General features: G+C 39.4%; 1 protein-coding gene across 2 annotated transcripts; it reads right to left on the bottom strand.

The window, feature by feature from the left end:
* Nucleotides 1-3,639: 3,639 nt before the first annotated feature.
* Nucleotides 3,640-17,220, bottom strand: dhrs3b (dehydrogenase/reductase (SDR family) member 3b). Of its 2 annotated transcripts, none has more exons than XM_060857595.1 (6): nucleotides 16,464-17,220; nucleotides 8,633-8,776; nucleotides 7,918-8,037; nucleotides 6,080-6,318; nucleotides 4,710-4,835; nucleotides 3,640-4,148 (listed from the first exon to the last, which is right to left on the bottom strand). In XM_060857595.1, exons 1-6 carry the CDS (start codon nucleotides 16,656-16,658, stop codon nucleotides 4,064-4,066), a joined length of 909 nt encoding a protein of 302 aa, XP_060713578.1. In that variant the 5' UTR covers nucleotides 16,659-17,220; the 3' UTR covers nucleotides 3,640-4,063. The 2 variants fall into 2 exon arrangements, with proteins under 2 accessions (XP_060713578.1, XP_060713579.1); XM_060857596.1 differs by lacking the exon at nucleotides 16,464-17,220 and adding an exon at nucleotides 15,202-15,298.
* Between the last annotated feature and the right edge of the window lie 139 nt (nucleotides 17,221-17,359).

The following is a 17,359-nucleotide window of genomic DNA, read 5'->3' as shown; positions in this document are numbered from 1 at the left end:
GCCGCTGCTGCCAAATAACTCATTGACTGAAGTCTGTCTTGCCCTTCTCGCCCTGGACCTTCTCCTCAGACCGCCGTTTCATTATATCATCATATTCACTCTTATGACTTATCCTCAGATGTTTAGCGAGGTTTGTAGTGTTACCACTGTATTTCACTGTCTTTCCACACACATCACACACAGCCAGACATGACTCCTTTTGCGCTTAGCCACTCTTCAGTCACTCTTCAGTCTGCACTCTTCGTAGCGGGAAAATAAAGGGCTGCAGCGGCCGGCTCCGTCACAGAGCCACACACACCTGACCGGCGGAAGGAGAAGTAGTTCCTTCCTCTAACCGGATATAATTAAACTTTTCTGGTGACAGCAAGTTACTTATGATAACATAAACACTCACTCCAAATTACTGAGTTTAAATATCGATCTTTTTATATGAGAATCGATACTAGAGCAGGAGACATTGGGATCGTAAATATCGATACTTCGATACTATCGATCTGCACATCACTAATAAATGAATGTATTTTAGAACCACTGAAGAACCTTTTTTTTACTGTGTGTATACCCAACTTACCAAAATCTGTATATCTACCAAACTAGCCAATTATTGAACAACCACAATCTACTACTACTATGCCAATAAACTCTTACAGAACCACTGAAGGACCCTAGATTGTACAACCTCATGTGTACAATCCCAGATTACTGCACTATGCCATCTTTAATAAGCACTACCTACCACAAGACCTCCTGAAAGACTCATTGCAGTACACTCTCTCTCTCACTCACTCATTTTCTACTGCTTATCCAAACTACCTCGGGCGTCATCGGGCATCAAGGCAGGATACACCCTGGACGGAGTGCTAACCCATCGCAGGGCACACATACACTCTCATTCACTCACGCAATCACACACTACGGACAATTTTCCAGAGATGCCAATCAACCTACCATGCATGTCTTTGGACCGGGGGAGGAAACCGGGGTACCCGGAGGAAACCCCCGAGGCACAGGGAGAACATGCAAACTCCACACACACAAGGTGGAGGCGGGAATCGAACCCCCAACCCTGGAGGTGTGAGGCGAACGTGCTAACCACTAAGCCACTGTGCCCCCCATTGCAGAACACTTGTTTCCTAATAGAGTATTTTTATCACACTTTCAAATTGGTGTACAACACTGGGCTAATGCTCTACAGGATCTTTACTCAATCTTACTGACGTTCTTTATTAAAATCTGTTAAAGCAGTCGCTAGGCCAAGAACCCCTTTTCAAAATGGCAATTGCATATAAAACCCCAGACTCTGCTATATGGTATCTTTAAAAGCCCCAACTACCATAAAACCACCTTAAGAACCATTGAAAAAATGTCTTCTTCTATAGTCACTATCTTACAAACTGCCAAATTGGTATACAAGGCTGCCCCAGTCTGCTGCTCTATAGCATTCTTAAAAGCATAGAGAACACCTTTAGGAATAAGTGCCTATTATTCAAAGAATTGACAACTAACATTATGGCAAATTGGCATAAAACCTCAGAGTCCTTTTATATTGCAGAATTCTTAAGTTGGCATCTTATTTATTAAAAAAAAGAGAGCTATAGATTTGTGAGATATACATATAATGGCTGAAAGAAGCAGAAGCACAGCACACCGATGTTCACGACCAAGAGTGAGGTATGCTAGCTAGTTAGCAAACATTTTCAAATTCGGTTGTTGTTAGCATGAATTGGGGTAAACCGCACTGCTAAAAACATTGCAAAACATTAGCATGGGGTCATAAATGGAGAGAATGAGCTGTACCTTATGCTTGTAATGTTTAGACTCATTAACATTAACATTACCATTCCTACAGACTACACCAATTCCTAAAAAACATAATATGTCCAAATTATACATTAGTATAATTATAAATAGCCCGCAAGACTTCATGAGATGGCTAACCCCTTTCCTGCCAATGCTACGTTGTTATTAGCTGCTGAATAAATATCAGGATCAAATCCCGGAAAATAGAGTGAAAGCGGGAAAATGTTTTTTTTTTTTTTTTTTTTTTTGCCGAGTATTTATTATATTAATAACAGTCTAGTCAGTCAGTGTAAAACTGAAATCATTGCATTTCTACACTTATGTTCTTCATTATGTTCAGCGTGATAACTCTTAACGGTGAACTGTGGTTCAGTGGATTTGTGGTTAAATATTTGCACATTGGCATCAAACAAACTCTATGCACGGTCACCTTTAATATTGAGCAATGTGTAAGTGCAATGAAGGTCGTAGAGAATAAATTGCTAAAGGCAACATGAGGTCTTGTTTTCCCCCAAACCTCCCATACCACTCCATTGCTGCATTTCCTGCACTGGCAGCAATCCGATTTAAAACACTTACCTACAAAGACAAAAACAGTCTACTGTCTACCTTAAGGTGCTTACTGAGCCCTGCTGTGCACCACATTCCCTCTGAGCCTTGATCCTTAACTCACCATCCCGCAAGTAGAAGGAAGTCATGCATTCATTTTCTTATTCTATCCTTGTACCCAGATGGAGATCTGAACTTCCTCTGGATGTCCAAACAGCTGAATCATCAAATAAGGAATGAAGACTTACATCTGTACCAAGCACTAACTTAACATGAAGAAACTTCTGATGAAACTGTATATATACCAATCTGGAGTAAAACAAACACTTGGCTTTGACTATTTTAGTTGCTGTCCTAACTTCTCTCTAGCATGTTTTTACCTTGAGGGTATAATTAATACCTATTCGTTCTAACATGAGATCATATTTTGGAGGCTAAAACAAATTTCTGGTATGTCTCTTAGAAAAAGCATCTACAAAAAAAAGATAGAAACAAAGAGTCTGTACATCACTGTAGATTAGTGACAAAACCATGATAATGTAATGCTAACCAATATCGGCAATTGGGGGTCAGGTTAATGAGCATGGATCAAATGTTGTGGCAAGGGTTTTAATAATGAATATTTACTAATGTGTTATTCCTCAGCATCTCAAAAATGATTAAAATATTGATCATAATTTGCAAGTGTTAGCTTTATATGAGATATTCACCATACATTCAAACCTCTAGTACCAACAGTATTAAAATAAAGTTAAAAGGTGAAAATGTTTATGAAAAAACATAGATCTTTCTTTTCTTAATAGGTTTTTCTTTGTTTCTTAATTCATCTCACTGTTATATGAAGAGTGCATGTGCAATGATGATGACTCCTGATCACTATTAAGAACAAATACAAGGAATTCATGCCATTTAAATTAGATTTGCCAAAATTAGATTTGGTTGTAAAATTGTCCTTAGCATGTCTTTGGTATCTTAAGTAACCAGCACACAGAATGAGGCTGTGATTGAAGGTCAGCACAACCACAGGTTTGTGTGTGATGTTATGTTTCTCTTTGTCTGTGGAGAACATTTACCTCTCATCAGGGCTTCTCTCCCTCTCTCTCTCTCTCTCTCTCTCTCTCTCTCTCTCTCGCTCTCTCTCTCTCATACACACACTCTGAGCTCATTTCCTCAGCTGGAAAAAAGCTGCCATGGTGTGACATTAAGATGTCGTCCACCCAAATCTGGCAACAAGTTGAACCTCAAATCCCTTGAGGAACATCTCACACTTTCCCTAGAACACCCCCAAACTGTATCTCCAAACTGTATTTTATTCAAACGTTGTATTTTGAGTAACACTATTTTGTTAAAAAATACACCATTTTTATAAGAGAGGATTAAGTACAAATCTGAAGGCTCTTTTTCATGAGTCTGTTTGCTTTTCTTTGCTGGTGGAGCAGTTCAAAACCAGTCTTTAAGCCAGCAACATCCTGCTGAGAGGTCAGTCATCTGAGGCAGTCTGAACGACACGGACACTGATGCTGATCATGTGCCATACTGTTTCTTTATTTCTCCTCCGTTAAAAGTCTCAAGAAAACCCTTCAAGGACAGCCGACTCTTCGATCCCTGACTTTTTTCTGTTGTTTCTGATCAGCTGCGTCCGGCAGACAGAAGTGATACACACTCCATCTATAATTAAGGTCAAAGACAAACTTTGCAGTTTTGCGTTGCGTTTTTATGTCCGTCCTTTGAAAGTGTTCATGCAGGTGTAGGTTCCAGAAAACCTGTGGATTTCCTCCAGAGCACTTTGGGGTAAGATGCTGTTTCAGGAGATAAACACAGACAACAAACGTGTTAGGAAAATAAGACCCATTCATTAGATTTGGCATGTATTTACTTCATAAAGGCAGACCAGAGATTAAATTGGGAAAGAGCAAACAAAAGACTGTAGCTTGTTATTAGAATTTGATGGAAACTAGGTCATTAATCAGCGTGAAATATTGAGACAGCTAAATGTTATCTAATACCCCCGACTGCCTCTTTGTGATTTTTATCATGTTGATTTTTCACACTGTGCAAGTCTTTCCTGCATAAATGAATTAATAAACCGTTCTGTCACAAGCCGCTTAACTGAAGGTTAAGGGCCTCGCTCAGGGGTCGCAGCAGTGGCAGCTTGGTGAACCTGGGATTCAAACTCAACCTTCCAAGCAGTAAGCCAACATCTTTACCACTAAGCTACAACATCCCACTACTAAAAGACTCTTCTTTCATTCCTACACTGATGCTACACATATATTGTGAACTCCATATAACAAATACAAATTCACCAAACTGTACCGTCTGATCTCCTCCCTATTCCCAGTTCCTCATACAGGACATACCTTTTAAGGATAACCAATGCATTCATGGTCCACGGAAGATAAACGAAGGCTGTGTTGGTTCTGACTGCGTCCACTGTCCTCTGAGCAACTACTTCTGGTCTCAGCGGCGGGAAGAGTTTAGGGAATCTGTTTAAAGCACAGGTTAAAACATGCATCATGATAAAATCTCAAACATATCATTAGTGTTTATAAAAGTACACACACGTCCTTGTGGATCCAGGTTCAGGACCAAAATATCATGATTATTGTTTTAATAAGATTTCGATTGTGTTACATTTTGTTACAAATGTGGAAGATTTCAGTTGGTTTCAATTACAATTGTATTTCATGTTTATTTAAATAACTCACTCACTCACTCATTTTCTACAGCTTATCCAAGTTACCTCGGGTCACGGGGAGCCTGTACCTATCTCAGGCGTCATCGGGCATCAAGGCAGGATACACCCTGGACGGAGTGCCAACCCATCGCAGGGCACACACACTCTCATTCACTCACGCAATTACACACTACGGACAATTTTCCAGAGATGCCAATCAACCTACCATGCATGTTTTTGGACCGGGGAGGAAACCGGAGTACCCGGAGGAAACCCCCGAGGCACGGGGAGAAAATGCAAACTCCGCACACACAAGGTGGAGGCGGGAATCGAACTCCCAACCCTGTAGGTGTGAGGCGAACGTGCTAACCACTAAGCCACCGTGCCCCCATTTAAATATATTATTATAATAATTTATTTTTTGACCAAAAACAGAAATAAAATCTATTTTGGTATCGCATCATCCTGATTAAGATGCTGGGACAGACAAAAACATTCAACAGAGTTTGTACATGAATTCATAAGAAACCTGTATTATAGAAATAATTATTATGATGCCTTAAAAATACCTGAATTTCCACAAGATCAATTAAATGTGACAGGAATTGACTTAATTTTTCATTTTTCATGTGTAAAAAAAATCAATAAATAAATGTAAACATATAAAAAAATATTTAAATTTTATTATTTTCATAGGCCAAAATTACCTGAAATGATATTTGTTTTATTATTATTATTATTATTATTATTATTATTATTTGTCTGTCATATTTTATAAAGTTTTATTTTGTAATAATTTATGATGAAATATAACCTTAACTTTTTTTTATTTGTTTTATTCTTGTAAATAGCAATTTACGCTGATTACAGATCATCTAATAAAATGTTTCTCATAAAATAAAAATATAAAAAAATCTAAGTCTAAGCCCAACATTCAGATTTAATATACTGTTTCTGATTAAAATGTATATTTACTACTGCTAACTCAACTCGAATTTAACAGGATTAAATGAATATTTAAAACGCCCTAAAGAGCAGGATCTGACATCTCACCTCACTCTCATGCCCTGGAACATCTCGGTGTTGGTGTGAAAGGGCAGCACAGTGGTACATCCCACCCCGGGGCAGTCCAATAGGCCGAGGGTCAGGCTCTCCATGAAGGCCAGAGACGAGGCTTTGGAGGTACAGTAGTCTATTGTGCCAGGTATGGGTGAGAGGGACAAGATGGAGTTGACGCAGACGATGTGACCCGTCTGCAGCTCTAGCATACGCGGCAGGAACGCTTTTGTAGTCTGGGAGATGAAAAGAACAACAAACAACTATGAGAAAGGTGCTTGTTTCTGATCTCCTGCAGGTGTTTGGAACTTGACGAGGGGAAAGAATCATGAGAAGAATGTTGTAACCGCAAGTGAGGTTTTCCATTTCTGAAGCAGGCACGTACAATTCGCTCATCCTGAGATAAACCTGTTTGATCCTGTGTCAAGCCATGAAAAGTCCAGATGCAGGTTTGGAGTGGTCTAGACGCTCACTTGGATGTGCCAAGTGTTTTGACAGGAAGTCTGTCATTTGGAATTTCCCTCGTTCTTAAGCCAAATGATGCCACTGGGACAACCAGTAACCATTAGCGCTTCTTTTAATGTTCTCTCACATTCCTGTCTTTCTTTGCACATAAGCCTGATTAGTGTTTCCTTCTAAACAGGGTTCTAAAGGTCGCAAATGGAGGGGAAATGAAACCGTACACCATCTCTGAGTATTAAAAGTGGATGGAAACTGACACGATACACTGTCAATCCTCTCACTGGATGGACTTATATCAATCCATCAGGAAGATCATCCTTTCTTCGTGTGAAATAAAAAATCTGTTCCCTTTTAACTGGTAGTTAGTTCAGAAAAAAACACTGTTTCACTGTTCAGACTCTTCGAAGTCTACAACATTCTGACTACAAATGAAACAATGTAGTGTACGCTACTTGGATGAACAATAACGAATGCAACACAACAGAGTTACAAGAATACAATCAGTGATGTTCTAGTGTGATGTGGCTCCTTTCTTTTCTCTCTTAACCTTAGACTTCTTTACAGAAAGCTTCATCATATTCACAACAATGTAGGTTTCTCTGAATGAGCTGTTATGATAGAAATGTTTGTTAGGAAGGTTGTGACAATATTAGCAGTTAATATAAACCTGCTAGCTGAATTACAGCCAACGCTATTATAGAGCTGCTATAATAGAAAATTAATCAACCCCTGACTTATTAGAATTAAGAATTCACTAGAAGACAGCATTGTGTTGTTAGTTTGAAACACACATCTTTTATACTTATTGAGTCATTTTTTAAGGTAATTGGTGTGACCTTAATAGCAGATGATATACAGCAAGTCATATATAAATAGCAAGCATTATACTGTCAATAAGACTGGAGGACAATTTTCAAATCTCAGAACACCATCATCCCTGAATCTGGCATTTGATTTTATTTACAGAATTTGGCAGATGCCATATCCAGTGCGACTTATGTTTTATCTCATTTTTATACAGCTGATGATTAAGGGCCTTGCTCAGGGGCCAACAGAATCAGCTTGATGGACCTAGGAGTCGAACTCGCAACCTTCCTAACAAACATTACATTTAATGCATTCAGGGAACATCCTTATCCAGGCCGTCTTACATTCATCAAATTTACATTTATACAACTGATCGATTGAGGGTTAAGGGCCTTGCTCAGGGGCCTAGCAGTGGCAGCTTGGTGATCCTGGGATTCAAACTCACAACCTTACAATCACCTATTACTGCTTCCTGTTTCCTCCTCCATCCCCTTGTATGTATGATGAATAGACTACAAATAGCTAAGAACATTCCAAACATCCAGATGTTCACGTCAATGACCTACCCAAAACTGCCCCATGGTGTTTATATGCTGTGACTTCAGTAGGGCGTCATCATCGCTGTCCATCAGACTCTTCCCATGCACCACTGCGGCATTGTTCACCAGGATGGTGACGTCTCCGACCTGTCGTGAGGAAGAAAACGAGACTCAGGCCATCCTGTAAGATCCTGCATGAGAATGATCCACTTACTCATACTGGCTGTGTTCCCACAGTGACAGGATCTTAAAGCCAGACGTACAGCACGTTCTCGTCGTCTGTGGATGTTTTAAGTGAGGAGTTGTGTATCTCTGCCCAGGTGAGGGGAAGTTGAGCTAGCGGATGAGTCGAGTCTGGTCCATTGTCGGAGATCGAATGGAAATAAAACTACCTCTTAAACTCCTGCTCTGTGCTCTACTAAATCATGGACATCTCAATGACCTGAACAGTACTGAATGACTGGCTTTAAGATTTGACTTTATCTTGTTCATTAGCGAGATAAACAATATCAAGAAACAAACACCTTTTCTCTCCTGCTTCTGTAAGTGAGTGTGAAAAACTGATGACTAAATGATGACTTCATTTTTCACCTTTTCATGATGAACTCCAAATACATCATTGAAATATATTTCTTATTAACACTTTTTTTTTTAGGTATTTATGGAAACATTCATTATTTACATGAATACCATATCTAGAGTGGATTATTTGAAGATAAAATGCTTGGTTATCCATAATTACCTTTTCTCGCACCACTTTGGCTTGCTTATACACTTCCTCCCTGTTGGCCACGTCACAAATAAAGTAATGGCACTCCGTTCCCATGAGCGTTATCTCCTCACACGTGTCCTTCAGGCATTTCTCTGTGCGGCCCCACAGTATCAGCTGGTAGGAGACAGGAAGTGTCAAAACAATATATATATCCAGGACAAGGTGGTTTTAGGAAACAAACAGTTGTTTCAGTTGAAAACAGGCCCTTCCACTCCTGAAGAATATCTAACCCCATCCACAATCTTGTACAATCTCTACTTACTTTGCCGACACTCCTGCATGATCACTAACCCCGCCATTCCGGTCCTACACAATATCTAACCCCGCCCACACTCCTACATGTTCACTAACCCCGCCCTTCTATGCATACACAACCTCTAACCACGCCCACACTCCTGCAAGATCTTCCACGAAGTTTACAAGATCCCGCCGCTCTTGCTGAAATGTTTTGTATCAATTCCGCACAGAAAACAAGGGAAGACAATAGAGTTCCAATGTAAGATATAGATTCCTTCTTCTCCAAGACTTGTGAGACAAAGAAAAGCGGCTATTACTGAGAGATCAGTGAGGCCACACAGACATCGGGGGATTAAGAGAGATGACCGTGAGGGGGAATTGGCCAGGACAGGGACACGGGGGGCTGTGATTGGGCAATTAGATCTGTCAGTCTGTGGGGTCAGGGAAAGGTAATGAAATAAGGGATGATGCTGCCTATTCTTCATCTCTTGCTCCCTCACACACATTCTTGGTGTCATTACACGGCCTGGTGGGCAGATGGCTTTAGTCATTTTCTGCTCCAAGACGCTGGAAACACTGAAAATGTGTATGGGAGAAAAAACGGTGAGCAGATGATGAGGTGGCTAAAACTCTAGATTGTATTTGACAACGGAAAGCGATGATGAGCAAAAAAGTTATTCGCAAATTTACAGCTTTGGTCTGCCTCTGTGTTTAACTACATGACATGATATAATACTGAAGCACATGTGTAGGCAAAAAACCTTTTCAAGTGCATCCACTTCCTGCCTGATTGAACTCATTCCCCCAGCCGTGATAAGGCGCCGTTTTCCGTAATTGCTCCACATTTATCCACGTTCTTGTGGAAAATTCTTCTCCGATGTGTAAGAGTGCAATTAAACTCATTCGTACTCTTTTAAATTGCCAAACCCAGGCCTTTTTATACCCGACAATTGCACAAGATCCTAACAAAAAACAGGCTTTGCAGAATCTTTGAAATTCCGCGTCTGTTATCTGTGTATAAAATGCTATTTAGGTTAACAAAATGCAATAACATTCAAATGCAACTTTGCAATAACATTCGTAAACACATTTTCCCTTCCAGTGAACCTTAGGGTTTCTCCGCTCAGTGTTTGCCTTTCCAATCTACTTGATCCCAGTCAGTAGAGATCATTTATCGACGCACAGCAGGACTAACAGGAGCATGCCTCGCAGCGTTTGCTTTACGGATGAGAGGCAGTTCAGAGAAACACTTTTGCGTCAGATCCTAGCAGCTTGCGTGATTGGATTCTGCAGGATAACCCTGAGCAGGTATCTTTGCGTGTCTCTGCTCTGTTTGCTTTGCTGATGAGGCAATTAGCGGAAAGATCGAGATTGATATTATAACGGGATTTGACAACAAACTTGATATTTTCTTTGGAAGACTCACATCACAATACAATCCCTGCGTGTCTCTTATCTCAGAGTCTTATCATGAAAAGTCTTTAAAATAAGCAATGGCTGACTCTGCATATTAGCATACAGTAGGGTAATACAACAAGCCACAGGCTATCCATAATCCCTTTACAGAGCGGGAGAGCTGTACTAAAAGGGTTGAGTTTCATTTGCAGCAATTCCAACGCTACGTGTTTTCATGTTTCTACAACGTTCACATCTTTCACCGTTCTGATTGGTCTGAAGCTTGAACAGTGCTCCAGTTACAGGCTAATAGAAATAATGTACCAAATATTTGATAATGTTTATCTTTAAACTGTATAAATGTCTATAGTAAGACGCCAATGAGAAAACTTCACATCATTTTAAGCTTGATGATCCGATAAACATTTTTAAATGACTTACTTTCAAACAACTGAAAGGATACGGTGAGATTTTCTGTGATTATTAATGTTTATGGAAGGAGTCTCCAGTTTAGTGCTTTTCTGTAAATCTGTTTCTTTATGATTTCAAGATGGAGGATTGTTGTTCCATGTTATTTAATGTTGTTGTTCCAAAGTTCTTGATCCAATAACTACCTGATTATTTTCCAGAAAGGATAAACAACAATAAAATTTTATCTTTAGTTTTCCGGCCACCTCACCAGATATCTATATAAACGACTTAAAAAAGGTTAAAAAGTTCTCAAAGTTTCTAAAAGTATTTAAAGTCAAATTATGCACTGTAGATTGGTTGGTAAAACAGAACAGTGTGTTTCAGATCTATTTTCTCGGCTGGCAGAATACCGTGTTTACTGGCAGCACAGATTCCACATGTGCTGCAGTTAGACCCTTTTCTCTTTATCAGATTACTTACAATGCATGTAAACACAGTAATCAGATTATTGGCCAAATCTCATTTTTGTAAACACGTTGTGTATTAGCAGGAGAGACTTTGTGTGTGTGTGTGTGTGTGTGTATGTGTGTGTGTGAAAGCAGGGGGGGCGGAGAAGAAGGCCACCAGGAGTTCAGGAGGCAGTCGCCTGCCGCTGTCTAATTAGTGTGGAGACAGCGGGGTCAGCCACAGGGCACTGCCCAGCTGGGAGCTGTATGCAGCCATGCCACCCTCCCCCACCACACACACACACACACACACACACACACACACACACACAAAGCAAGAGTGCAATTTACATGAGGCTCACTTCCTTAACACCTCACTACCAGTTCCAGCTTCGGCACCTTTAGTACTTTAGCTGTCACTGTGCCTGAGGCGATGACGAGAGAACCGACGAGAACTTTATGATCTGTTAGGATCTAACATGCACAAATGCTCAGTCCTGGAAACTCAAAAGTCCTCATTACGATGCTCTTAGGCACAGAACTTCAACCTCAAACAGGTTTAGACATCCAGTTAGCTAAAAGTCATCATGAACGTCTCATCTTAACTGCTAGAGAGAGAGAGAGAGAGAGAGAGAGAGAGAGAGAGAGAGAGAGAGAGAGAGAGAGAGAGAGAGAAAGATGATTTTTTTCACGTCTTTTGGACGCGTAATGCTTATAAAACTGTTATTGCTCTGGATGTTTATTGATAAAATCTTACTTAATAGAAGGATTTGAGATTTGATGCACTGTGCAGCCAAAAACACTTTCTCTAGCATTTTGCAAAATGATTTATTATGAGAATGAATTAAAAATTTTAGTGCACATAGTATTCCATATTTTTTTTTTGTGTGACTCCTCATGGGATATTTAATTGGCCGAGCGTACGGGTTCAGGGGATAAAGACTTTGATTTGCTTTAAAAAAAACTTTGTGAACAGCATCTTTATTAATCAATAAATCTAAATCAATAAATAATCCCATTTTATAAGATGACAAAAAAATCCTGATGTGATTTGTACTTGTGTGGAAAAAGTAAAATGTAGTTAGGCTATAAAGCTAAACGCTGAAGCGGCCTCTCGGCTTGCAGTGACAGAGCGTGTCGGGCTGCACCTGGAGCAGCGGGTGGTGTGTCGGGGTCTTTTCCGCTTTCTGAAGGTGCATTTATGGTGCAGGCTTCTCTGAGTTTCTTAAGAATAGGCCGATTGTAGAGCTGGCGAAGTGCAGGTGCCGTTCCTAAAGCCTTCACACCTTGACAATGAGTGACGTGCTGAGAGCTTCCTTTGTCGCGCAGCTGTAAAGAACAAAGTCTTTAAGGGAGTGGAAAGACGACTATGAAGAGTGGTTCTCAGAGAGGTTTCATCTGTTGCTGCAGGAAATCATGTTTACTGAATGTTTCCTGGTAAAAAAAAAACACCCACAATGCTGCCTGGTATTTTTTGGTAGTGTTGGTTAGTCAGTGGTTGGGTTGAGTAAAGAAAAAACCTTTGAAACGTCATTGTGGTCACTGAGGCATCACAGTCCTGCAGTCGTAAAGTTAAGAAAACTAAGAAGCCATTCAGTTCGCTTCCTTTATGAGTGTAAGAAAATACCTGATGCTAAATTATATATTAGATGCTACGATAGATTTAAACTAGATGCTACTAGATGCTATAGTAGATTTATACTATGTGGTAGAATTATACTATCTGCTATGAGATGCTAGGCTAATTTTAAATTAGACTTTATCTTAGATTTAAACTAGATGCTAAGGTAGATTTACTGTATGCTAAGATATATTTGAACTAGATGCTAAGTTAGATTTACTGTATTCTTTTAGATTTAAACTAGATGCTAAGTTAGATTTAAACTAGATGCTAAGTTAGATTTACTGTATACTAAGTTAGATTTAAACTAGATGCTAAGTTAGATTTACTGTATACTAAGTTAGATTTAAACTAGATGCTAAGTTAGATTTACTGTATGCTAAGTTAGATTTAAACTAGATGCTAAGTTAGATTTACTGTATGTTAAGATAGATTTAAACTAGATGCTAAGTTAGATTTAAACTAGATGCTAAGTTAGATTTAAACTAGATGCTAAGTTAGATTTACTGTATACTAAGTTAGATTTAAACTAGATGCTAAGTTAGATTTAAACTAGATGCTAAGTTAGATTTAAACTAGATGCTAAGTTAGATTTACTGTATACTAAGTTAGATTTAAACTAGATGCTAAGTTAGATTTACTGTATACTAAGTTAGATTTAAACTAGATGCTAAGTTAGATTTAAACTAGATGCTAAGTTAGATTTAAACTAGATGCTAAGTTAGATTTACTGTATACTAAGTTAGATTTAAACTAGATGCTAAGTTAGATTTAAACTAGATGCTAAGTTAGATTTAAACTAGATGCTAAGGTAGATTGATATTAGATGCTACTAGATCTGTTATTATACTTGTTTGTCTACTTGAAGTAACAGTAAGATGAAATCTGTAAGTAGAAATTGTACTTTTAGAAATAAAAGTGTTCTTTAGAGAATATGGACCGATTAACCATTTTAAAGTGAACTGGTGAAATTTCCCCAGCATAAATGCTACAAAAAGAAAATTAGAGAGTTTGTGCTGAAAATGTATCCAATTCAGTTCATGTTTTTCCAGTTTACAGGTCTGTGTTTACACTTTCTTGAGATTCCAGATTGGGGTTATACCCAGATTACAAATTATTCACATATCAATCTAAATGTCAATGCACCCATAAACAGTAAGTACATGTGTCTTTTCAAGACAAAAGTCTTCCTGTTAGCTAAAGCATGTGCTCCAAGAAAGGCTGTGTTTCATTCAGCAATCAGATTTTCTGCTAACCATGTGGATGGATACAAGCTGCATGAAATATCAGGATACCGATGTAAATGGAATCTTTTTTTAAAGTCGCAGCTTTAACAGACATCTGACTGGCTGACACTGTAGACTCCTTCGAAAACTGTTCAATAAAACATTTCTTCAAAGAAAACTTGACCTTCTCTGTCACTTAGCTTTTTAAGCCTGTCGGTGAGAGACGGATGGAATCTGTTGTGGCTTTTAAGTATTTACAGCATTGCATCATTATTTTTAGATTCTCATCTGGAAGCATCATTACTTTAAAATGTTCCACCCCACTTTTCACCGTCCAAGTGAAAGTGCTTAAGGGCCGTGACGGCTTGAGGGAATGAGGGAGGGTTTGGTGTTTTGGAATTGGACGTTGTTTTGTTTTTTATTTCCAGTTTCTATTTCCAGTATAAGAGCCTCCTTGTGTGGATGTGTGCATGTTCAGAATGGAGTGAAGCAGCTGCCACATTTTGTACATGCTCTTAGCTTTCCACAAGATGTCATCGAATCCTGGTGTGTTTCCAGGCCTCACAGGCCAGGCGTTACAGTACATCTCGCAGTGGCTAGAGCGCAAATATGAGCCCAAGGGTTCAAGGTACATAAAGCTCTAAAACCTGTAATATTTATACATACATATATGTTTATTACCTGGCTGTAAATGTCTGGAGTATGACCTTTGTGCTGTTAGGGTCATTCTAAATAGCTGCTTAATTGTTTTTATATGATGTAGTGTGATTTATATGATAATACTTTTTATCTCTTTATACAAATTAAAAAAGTTTTTTTTTATATATTTTCATAAGCGAGATCATATCTCACTTGTATCACTTGTGTAAGGAGTCAGACACTAAAAGGGACACAAGGTAATAGGGAACTAATGAGTGACAGGGTGGTGTTACTCACCTGAAGTGAGTAATTTTCCAGCACACCGGCACATTTTTTTTATTCTTATTATCCCATAGATTTTTGGCAATGGTTCCGTCAGACAAGTTATTTCCTGTTATAACTTATTTTAATGCAGCTATAAAGTCCTTTAAACACCAACCCATAATTTTTATTTCTCTTGAAGTTGTTCTGGTTTTGGAAAACGTATAGAAAAAGCTTCACCTCTGACTGTTACAAAACACTGACAGCTCAGACTCAAATCCAAAAATGTTAAATAAACCTCACCTCATAGAAAACGTCAGTACAAGTCATACAACGGTGATGAATTAAAACAGGCGCATTAATATAGACCTGTGAGTCAAATTACAGAATGTACAACCTTCTGCCAATATTAGGACATTTATTGAAGAAAACTCTGCCGATATTAAGACCACAAATTCAGTAGCTGTCCTGTTTTATGATACTCACATTTCCTGCCCACTTTTCATGACTGTGCAGGCAAAAACAACAGTTTCCCAATCACACACACACACATTGTGCAACAGCTAGTTATGTAAAGTTTAACAAGGTATCTATGAGTTCTGGAAGAATAACATTTATGATATTTGACATTTATGATGTGATAATGATTTATGAATAAAGAAGCACTAAAGCTCACGTCTGTTTTGAGGACGCTTTATTAGTCACCTCTTACCTTGCATTCGATCTGGATTGCTCTATTTACCTACTTAACCTTGACATTATGCCGTGATCACTGATCTGTCCACTGGGTAATACATTTTCTATCATGTCACGATTTTAGAATCTTACACTGGGGATCGATTTCAAAAATTGTTTTATTTGTTTTATGTCCTTGAAAAGATTTTACATTTTTATGATTTAAAAAAGAACTAACGTATTCACCCAAAATTAAAGACTTTAAGGTCCAAAAATATATTGTTACTGGAAAATATCACCATATTGATTTCACATCATCATACTGAGAAGCCATAGACAATAACAATACTGACATTACAACCAAATGTGTCATTTTTTACACTCTTACCTTCTTACAGATAAAAAGGAAACACACTTTCTGTACAACTCTTTAGCCTTGGTTTTGTTGCACGGCAGGTACAAGAAACAAAATGACAGCGATTCGATGAATCAAACAGTGTAATGCTTCTCTACTTGAAGACGTTTTAAAGATAAACTACAGTACTATCTATTGTGATATTTAGTTTTGGCTTACAAAAAAAATTGAGGTTAGAAGGTTATAATTAAATGAATATACTGTATTGTATGAGATTTTTCTATTATTTCATGGTTCCCTAAATTATTCAAACTCTTAAATATCGAGACATGGATATCCGTATCGTGTATCGTGATAGCATCGTAAGTATGATCTGATATATCGTCCAGAATTATTGTGCGCGTCTTTCAGCGTATCTGTGAGATCATCTGCGTAAACCCGCGCGTAAACCCGCGCGTAAACCCGTGCGTAAACCATCTTCTGCGTAATATTTGTACCCTTGTTATTATTTTTGCTTGTAAGATTTCGTGTTTACCTTCTTTGCCCCGCACTTGGCGAACTCTCGGGCCAGGTGACGACCGATTCCTCGTCCTCCCCCGGTAATGAGCACCACATCCCCGCACAGATCTCTGCGTTTGCCCGGGATGAAGAAGCGCACGAGCGCTTTTACGGCGCAACACAAGATGTGCAGAGGCAAAAGCAGCCCGGAGCACAGCGTCCTGAGGTCCATGTCGATCCCGTGCGGTTGTGTGTGATGCCAGGTCCGGTACTGTATCGTGCTGTGTGGTGCCTGCGTGCGTGCGTGTGATTTTTCCCAGTCAAACACTTCTAAACTCTGAAAATAAATGTTTTTATCCCTTTTTATCCAAGTTTGCCCTCGTGCAGCTTTAGTGCTGACGCTTTGTTCGCGCGTTCCGGCTCCTTTATTTATTCATGAGCCGTCCTGTGTGTGCACGCGCCACAATCCACGAGCAGCAGCAAACTTATAAATAAATAACTCGAGACTTTGTGCGCGCGTGGAGCGATCACCCGTAGTGACGGCGTCGCCTCGCGCTGGGGTGAGAGCGAGACTCTCAGCTCCAGCCGCCGCCACGAGGGACTTTTTAAAGTGACCGTTAATCCTGATTGACAGCTCGCGGGCAGAGGGAAAAGTTCCTCACCGTCGCCTTCATGCTTAAAAAAAAAAAGAATCCAACTCAAGCAAACAAACAAACAAAAAACGTCTGTATCGTGCCGATATACCTGCGGCGCGAGCGCACACCACGGACGGACTGCAGGTGCTCATTCAACACCGGGAATGTTGTCGCGAGCTTGTTTTCGCGTGCTTAGTCCCCTCCCCCTCGCCTCGCGAGCCGCAACGTTCCGTCACCTCGCTGCAGCCTTGTCGCCTTTCCAACCGGCGGGTCACGTGCCCGTAACAGTTTAGTGGTA

This window comes from Tachysurus vachellii, chromosome 22 (genome assembly GCF_030014155.1).
Source record: "Tachysurus vachellii isolate PV-2020 chromosome 22, HZAU_Pvac_v1, whole genome shotgun sequence".
Lineage (NCBI taxonomy): Eukaryota > Metazoa > Chordata > Actinopteri > Siluriformes > Bagridae > Tachysurus > Tachysurus vachellii.
This window is presented reverse-complemented; position numbering and strand designations above follow the sequence as displayed.